This window comes from Alosa alosa, chromosome 17 (assembly GCF_017589495.1).
Source record: "Alosa alosa isolate M-15738 ecotype Scorff River chromosome 17, AALO_Geno_1.1, whole genome shotgun sequence".
NCBI lineage: Eukaryota > Metazoa > Chordata > Actinopteri > Clupeiformes > Clupeidae > Alosa > Alosa alosa.
The window spans coordinates 11,763,948-11,772,766 of NC_063205.1; the positions used below are offsets into that span (position 1 = coordinate 11,763,948).

An 8,819-nucleotide genomic window follows, 5' to 3' on the forward strand; every position below is an offset into this window, starting at 1 on the left:
CAGTCACTCTGAGTCACAGACAGCGAATAAAACAGGGCCAGACAATGAGACGGCGGGGGGGCTGGAGAGATAGCCCAAGTAAAGGAAGACAGAGATGGTTATAAAGGGAGGGAGAGAGAGAAAAAAGAAAAGACAGGAAAGAAAGAGAGATGGTGGTAGCCTCTCTAGGTAAGAAAGAAAATTCCAAACATTTCGCAAAAACCGAAGGACTCCACTCCTGCAACATTGGATTAGTCAGTGATGCCAAGTTGAAGGGGTCCCCAACGGATATCAAGGAATTAGAATAGGGGCAGAGAGAGAGAGAGAGAAAGAAAGCAAGAAAGAAAGCAAGAAAGAAAAAGAGAGAGAGAGAGAGAGAAAGAAAGCAAGAAAGAAAAAAGAAAGAGAGAGAGAGAGAGAGAGAGAGAGAGAGAGAGAGAGAGAGAGAGAGATCATCAAGAACAAAGGTTCACTGTAGTCACCACAGTACCTCAAATCTGTATGTGCACTGCCACTGTGTCTACTGGCCCTGACAAAGACATAGGCCTACTCACTCACTTCTACGGCTCAATCAATTTGAACAATGTTTTTATTATCATCCATGACTCACTCAGGACTATACACCATCAAGCAGATCACATCAGGGCTCTCTGACCGCTGTCGCCCCTTATCAAGTTCAAGGAGATCTTTCTTTCCATTCCCTTATAAATCGATAGCCTCGCATTCACGGAGGAGAACCTCCATCCTGCTGGGGTGGAGAAAAAGCAGCCGCGGCGGCAGAAAGCGTTTGTTTTTTTTCCCCTTCCCTCAAGCCCCGCTTGATCCGACCCTTCCCACGCGTCAATTTCGCTCCGCGGGCTGCTGAGATTGCTGCAGCGCAATCTGGCGAGGGCCGATCTGTTTAAATTAGGTGCTGGAGCAGAGTTTTCTCCTTTCCCACCCCACCTACAGACTCCGAGGACAGAGCGGCTGAACTGGGATGGGGGTTGGGGGTGCCGTGACCAAATGTACTTTTTACAATTCAGCCAATGGGAATCTCTTATATGTAGTGTAGCACAATACACTGATTGTAAATAGAAACAATTTGTTATTTAGTACACTTTTGTGTGTGTGTGTGTGTGTGTTAAAAGTGTTTGTGTTAAAAGAATAAAAAATGTATAACAAACAAGTGTTTATGTTTGCATCACATTACATCAAATCAATCAATCAACAATAATTTTGATAACGGGAGAGCTGAGAAACTGGCTCAAAAGCCTCCGCAGCCTCACCACAAAGGAGGCGGGGAAGGATAAAAAAAAATTGGGTAAGATCAGCAAAAACAAATTGCTCTTCTCTTCACAAAAACAAGAAGAACAGGAAGTGACACAAGGCCCCTGATTCCAGTTCATTCCAGAGGGGCTAGCCAACTACAGGAAGGCCAATGAATTAAACAGGAAGATCAAGGCCATGCTCGTGAAAGCTTGACTGTGTGAATATGAAATATTTAAGCTCTCAACCCCTCCATGTGCGCACACACACACACACACACACACAATATAACATACGTCACAGGGAAAAGGTTGTGATGGAAGGGAGAACAAAGAAAAGCTGTCTGGGCAATAGACACGCCCTCCTACCCTTTCATTGGGTCATCAGCACACGATGACAGAAAGCAAAGCAGGACACTGAGCATTGTTCTAGCAGATGGGTAAACAGTTTAACGATGCAGATGCAGACACACACACACACACACACACACACACACACACACACACACACACACACACACACACACGTGCGCGCGCACAGGGTGTGCAGGGGGCCGAGGTGGGTGGTGGGATGGATGGATGGAGGGAGGGATGGATGGATAGAAGGAGAGCACACAGGGGCACAGGGGAGGGGTGGAAAGAGGGGGGCTGCTGTAGGTTTCCAGACATCAATGTGCAGGGAAAGCAACTGTAGTGGATTGAAGCGAAAAGGGGCTGAAAGGCCATTGGGCAATCTACTTGATGCTGCATGCATGCATGCGTGCGCACACACACACACACACACACACACAGAGAACAAAGAGAATAGAAACGATACAGCAACTTTTTGTGTAAAAAGACCCAAAAGACAGACACGGTGTGATAGTAGAGCTTCATTAATTTGATCGAATGCCTGCCCCCCCCCACCCCCAACTCATTACCAGTGAGACATCAGAGAGGATAATTAATACTATATATGCTTCTGATTATGAGGTCAGTCTAGCACGATGGCAGAGAACTCTTCCCTTGGCCAAGACTGGGAACAAAGTGTTCTATTATACAGTCTAGCCTGTGACGGAAAAAAAAGACTTCCATTTACCTGCTAATAAGTGCAACAAGTGGGCCATTTTTTCATCAATTAATGGACACGAATATTAAATTAGTTTGTGAATAAAAATGAAACTTATCAATGCTCTTGTTTTAGGTTGTATAAAATCAGGTGAGGCTACACTAAATGGTGAGATGAGGTGTGGTCTGCAAGGTCTGCTCTATACACCATTATATATAGCCAATAGATCATCATCATCATATATCATTTATAAGCTTAACTGGACTTTGATTTAAGCAGTATGACATGTCATCACCACCAAGAGGCTGCACAAGACATGACAAAGTGCAGCCCACTCTGCAGCTAGGAGCCATTGAACAATCAGAGGGCAGATTAGATTCCATCTCATCTCCAAGGAGTCATTTCAGACTTCCATCCGTCCGATCCCAATTCTTTCACTCTGCAGAAAAAGCGAAAGAAATTGACGGCGCAATCGGTGTAGTAGAGTGTGTCAGCGCAACATGTGGGAAAATGAACAGTTCGTCTCAACAGTCAGCGATGGAAAAGGGGAAACGCGACGTGTGACACCACGCCGGCAGAAATGTCAAGTGTGAGAAGTCGTGCTGTGGCGGGTAGGACCTGAATACGTGTTGAAAAACACAGAGCCATGACTTAAAAACTGTCCACCATAGTTGTTGGTCATATTGTTTAGATTCAAGTTCAGGGACAACTGCTAAAAGTGAACTACATATATGCAATAATTAACTTTGCATCAGTCAGAGATTTCAAAACCAAAGACCATGATCGGGGAATGAATGTTTGTCCTATACTGATGAAGACATTTCATCAGGCTCAGATAGCTCTTTCTTGGGTTCTAGTTCCCCACCTTAAGGGCAGTCTGCAGCCCCAGCCAGGACTCTGATGAATGCAGCCTATATATAGACCCCCCTCACATCAGTTAAAATGTAATTCTGCTCAATGCCAAGTCCCAAAAAAAGACTTTTTCTATTTTTATCTCCTCGAGTTGAGTTTTTTTTTTTTTTTTTTTTTAAAAAGGTACCTTTGTGCTATTTCTACATATTTTAGCAGTTGCTCTTACGTAATGCACTGGCACCGGGGCTGGGGAGAGGAGATGTTAAAATTGATCAAACCAGCATCTTGAAGCTCAGCCAAAAGCCAGTGACTCATAAAAGACACCTGACAATTTTACAGGACGTGCAGCTTTGTACTCAGTCTTTCTTATAAGTCACCTACAGCAGTGCACAAAGTCACAGCACTGTGAGTCAATGACCTGAACTAAAGCAAGAACTAGGGAAGAGTGTAGAGACTCTGAAGGCTGAATGCACATCCTCTATCTTTACATCAATTAGTGGACTTCATAGACAAGTGTCAACAGTTGAGCAATTCTACTACTGGTCTGGCCCACAACATGGGCACACAGTGCGGGGGCGTAGGTGGCACTGGTCAGAAGCCAGACTCGGTCAGCCGTATACCAAGTGAGTGTCCGGTCCAGTAAGCCTTAATTACCCCTTTAAAGTGCCCTCCGGCTGAGATTGCTCAGAGCTAGGGCAGAAAGGGAGTCAAAGACCAAGAGGAAAATGTCAAGAGTGAGAGAAGTGGTCAGTCTGGACACCATTCTCTGTTGCTCAATGATGGCATATCAATTGGCAAAACCTAACGCCCTGGACGGCAACATTGAATTCGAAGTGAAATGCCAACATACTTTTTTGATGGCAACATGGATTCAAAATTATGTTTCTTTGACACCCAAATGTCTAGTCTTTATGACTGCTTCAGAGGACATCTGGTGATACATTTCACAACAGTCCCACAGCCAAGCCTCATGTGATCATGAAATCACCACTGAGCACAGTAACCCAAGTGATCCAACAAAGAACAAGCATGGGCCACTGGGTACCACCACTGGGTATAGTGGCACTCTAACAAAGAACAAGGATGCACCCCCTCAGTGACAATGTGCTTTATTGTGATCATTAGCAGGGTATAATTAAGGTACCATGCAGTGAGTGTATGATTAAAGATTTAAGGACAGCATGCTTGTGATCTAGCTAGCAGACCCGATTCTACTGGGGTACAGGGATGGTTTAACAATAATCCATCTGCACCAGGCTAATCACTCAGGCAGTCAAGGAGTGTGTGTGTGTGTGTGAGTGATTGAGTGAGCGGGTGGGTGAGTGAGAGAGAAGTTGGAGTAGATATGAGCTCAACTTCAGTTCACTTCTGAGTCCCATTTTCCAGTTTTGGGAAAAACTTAATTCTGGAGGGATAATGTGAACACTGCCCCGCCACAGGGCGCTGTCAGGTCTGGATGGCAGGGGAGCGCTGCTTGCCACAGCACCACCAGGAGGACACCACAGTGGGAGGGATGGCCCACCCATCCATCTGTCCACCCGAAAAAGAAAGCCTGATCTCCCCCCACAACCCTATGCCCAAGGCTGACAACAACAACAACAACAACAACACACACACACACACACACTAGTCAGTAATAGCATTGTTTCCCATACATGGACTTATTTGTGGCGGCCCACCACAATATCAACATTGACCACCACACAGTGATTTTCCAGGTTGTACTAAATTGTGCTGGTTAACTAATTTGGTTAGTATCATAACCACAGTGTGCTAATTTGTTAAAAAACAGTTGCAAAGTTAATTCTGCAAACAAACCACCACAAATGGAATTCAATTCTTTGGGAAACACTGAATAGCATGTGTAATGGTTCACAAGGGGAGTGGTCTGTAAGATTGTGTATTCTAACCAACATTGTACTTAAAGCAACACCAAAGAGTTTTTTGTACCCTAAAATAATGTTTACAAAATCGTTTCAGTGGTTCATCAACTCGTAACAGGGTGATCGACACTTCTGCATTCGCTTCGCGACCCTCTATCGGCTATAACCGCACTATGCAAGTTTGCCAGATCGGGTAGCGGACCTGTAGTTCGATAAAGTGAGACATAAGAAACTACAAATTTGACTTGCTTCTCACATCATACTTTCATAAAATCATGCAACATACTCTATCTTGTCTGTGGACATCATTATTTCCAAAGCCGGTGCTGGATAAACAAATAGCATGCATGATGCGACAGAGAAGTGCTTTGGTGTTGCTTTAAAAGGAAAAAGCCTCAAAGGCATTTCCTTCCCCATGCTACGCATAGGACAGCATGTTGTGTTTTAGCCAAGACATGGCGATTACCCAGACAGAGGGCCCCGCAAGCAAAAGGGTTCCTAAATGACTTTCTCCCTGAGTCACTGGACTGGGTAATTGATATGCACAGACAGAGCTCCTGACTCAACGTGGGCTCCTCTACAGACACTGCAGTGCTGTCCACAGGGGGATGTCAAGGGCACCGGCAGATAGCCTTCCGCAAAGGCAGACAGTGGCCCATTGCATGACCCAGAACTCAGACCCAACGCGGCCACAGATGTGGGGTCAGAAAGGCAGGGTCAGAGGAGATGGTCGCAGAGATGAAGATTCTCGCGTGAAGTCGAAGCTCCACTTAGGCTCTGCTTACAGTGAGGTGCCTCAGTTTGCCATTTTCAAAACATAACGACTGTGCAGATCGTTGGTGGATTGGTGGTATAGTTTAGAGGTATGTGCAATATCCAAGCGTTGCACTCAACATGGAACGTAAAGATATATTGTTTATAATCCTAAATATAACAATCATGCAGCGTAATGTCTACATGGGGATCAGTGTACTCCAGAGATGCCTCACGTTCTCTGCAGTTTGTATGAAAACCCAAGACTTAATCTATCCATTTGCCTGCTTGAGCGTTTTCCCACAGGGAAACAAGACCAAGTTCACCAAACAGCCTCCAGCTATTTGCATTCAAATCACTGACCAACAAGCACACCCCTGATCACCACGGAATGGGGCTACATGTGACATTTCGCATCTGTATGCTTCCCTTGTTCCATGCACAGCATGGAGCAAATCAAATCTGGGCTTTTAAAAAATCTGGCAAGCCAAGTAACCAAAGAAATGTATGCCTGTGTGTGTCTGCCAGGACTTTAGTGTTCATATCACATGCTTCCTTGGTTTTGGTTACGGAAGAAACACCTGATGTAGACTAGACAGTGCATCGTGCTGACACTGAATGTCCCATTGACAGGTCACTGTGCGTGTACCTGTTGTTTTGCAGAACAGATGTCCCTGAGCAGCTTTCGATTCCTGTGATTCAATTAATTTTTATTCATGAGCTTAGTGGCTTGGATGACCTATGTGGTGTTTCATGTGGAATGCCCTTCATGTGATAATACCTTTCATCAAATGAACAGGCACACCTGGTCAACAAAGCAAAATGCGATTACAATGACAAAGGTTCACTTCGATTGGGACTGCAGTTTTTGGCACCTATTCTGATCAGTTATAACACATGGTTATTTAGTTTACAAGTAGATTACAAATATAAGCTACATTCAAGATGTATTCATACTGGTATTAAATGCAAAATTCAAATGTCTCCTCACAGTCAGAGGAATCGCCCAACCTTCAACAAGGCTACCTACAATTGTAATCTAGTTTTCAGGCGGATATAAACTGATTTGTCCCTGATGTTTGCAGAAGCTCTAAGTAGATAATAGGCTATCTGGTGCTTGTAAGTGGAGCATCTCAGCGTTGCAATGAAACAGCCTAGCTTGTGAGATTAGGCCATCTTGACCCGAGGGTGGCTTCCAGATCCTCATCGTGGCGAATACAATTCACACCATGTTCCTTGCTATCTTTACTTGTAGATTATTAACTAAATTAAATCAAAGACCTGCATCTATTCCTCAAAGACAAATCGAACATTACAAAACAGGTGTCAACCAACTAGATACCATAGAATGCACATCTAGGGAGTCGTGCTGGGGAAAATGACGTCAGTGTTGTTCCCTGTCAGCTTTGTCTACAGCAGTCTGCTAACGCTGATAATAGACTAGGCTACTTATGAACTGAATAATTCCTAATGTTCGGCTTTTACTTGAGCATGCTCACAACGTAACACTCCATCTGTTGCTACAACTTCAGGTGGAACAAAATAAATTAGAGACAGGACGATGATGAAAAGCGCATTAGCATATTAAGGCTAAAAACTCACCGAGGCCACTTATTTCTTGCCGAATGTTGAGGCGATTTCTTTCGTCGGCAATAGCTTTCAACATTTGCTGCAGAGACTGGTCCAGGTCACCGTTTTCCTCCTCCACTGTCCCGACTGTCTTACAATAACTCGGAACGGATGCCATCCCCTCTCTGATCGCATGACAGTTCAGCTACAGAGCAATCACCCGGGAGGGAGAAACACTCCACGACGAGATGTGGTGGATGGGGACAGGAGATCCCCTTTATAATAGCGAGAAATCCCTCGATATTTATTCCTCAGGATATTTCATATAGACGTGTTCCTCTCTCTGTCACTGCAACACTACAGAAATGACAATAGTTTTCGGAGGAAGCAGTATCAAAACATAGACTAGGAGGACTCACTTCCGTCTGCCGTATAAGATCAGCTGGAATTGCGACGGGAACACCCCTCGCACTTCCTGTAACGGAGGACAACAGAACCACTTAAAGGGCAAGAGGCAACATATCAATTTGCACGTTTCAATTAAACCGATTTGGCTATATGGAGACGCCCGGTGAAATTAACTTATATGGTCCTGCAACTAATATCAAATTATCGATACATAATAAAGGTAATTCACTACCTAGTAGGCCTACGCCAGCGCGCGTGTTCCTTTGCCCACGATCACCTACGCGGTTAATGTGTCACTTCAGGATGACACCGAAGCACGAGGTGATGTTGTTTAGATCACGCGCCAAGACACTTCACAATCGCACGCGACTTTCTGTTGCAATATTTTAGAGATAGCATTTCGTTTTTCTGTTGACGTAGACACTGGATTTTGCGCATATTCCCTCAAAGAATTTACTTAAAAATCTAAGACTAGGTTGGTTAAACTATTACAATCTAGCCTAACAACAATTAATCCCACCCATTAGACTACATCTCAAATAATCAATGTCCAAAAATGTTTAGCCTGATGTGCAATTTATAGGGCTGCGCCTAGGTTTTGTCCCAAGACAAAATGTTAAAAGGTTAGATCATTAACCAAAATATTGAATACATTTTGATTAATTGTCTGGTTCATACTGAATATCTATTATTCTTACTACTACTATTATAATAGTAGTAAGTAGTATGCAATACTACATCGCATATATCTGTACATGTTAATACATTGTTCGTATTACATAGCCATATTTATTCTGCTCTTATAAGGTAAATGCTAATACACTGCACATATTTAAATTTAATTTATATTACTCTAAACCACCTTCTGTAAATGAGAAATGTAATACAACATTGCCACCTAATCTTATAGAATCTAATATTTAGGCATTTTCCCTTGTTCTACCCGTGACCAACCATTTAGTATGTCTATAGCCTGGGCCTAAATATGGCATGAGTATTAGGGCAACACATGAAGAAAATTACTTTCTACTTCCATGCAGTTCTCAGCCCTATATCTAATAAACAAACAAAACAATAATA

At 43.6% G+C, this 8,819-nt stretch overlaps 1 protein-coding gene across 2 annotated transcripts in view; it reads right to left on the reverse strand.

Annotated features, from left to right (window-relative positions):
- kiaa0930 (uncharacterized protein KIAA0930 homolog) overlaps nt 1–7,937 on the reverse strand; it is a 62,429-nt gene extending 54,492 nt beyond the window's left edge. Inside the window, exon 1 of one of the 2 annotated variants that reach the window (XM_048267271.1) lies at nt 7,365–7,937. In XM_048267271.1, coding sequence (XP_048123228.1) covers nt 7,365–7,509 — 145 coding nt within the window. In that variant the 5' untranslated portion in view covers nt 7,510–7,937. The remainder of the gene's footprint in view (nt 1–7,364) is intronic. The other variant, XM_048267270.1, reaches the window with a different exon arrangement.
- Between the last annotated feature and the right edge of the window lie 882 nt (nt 7,938–8,819).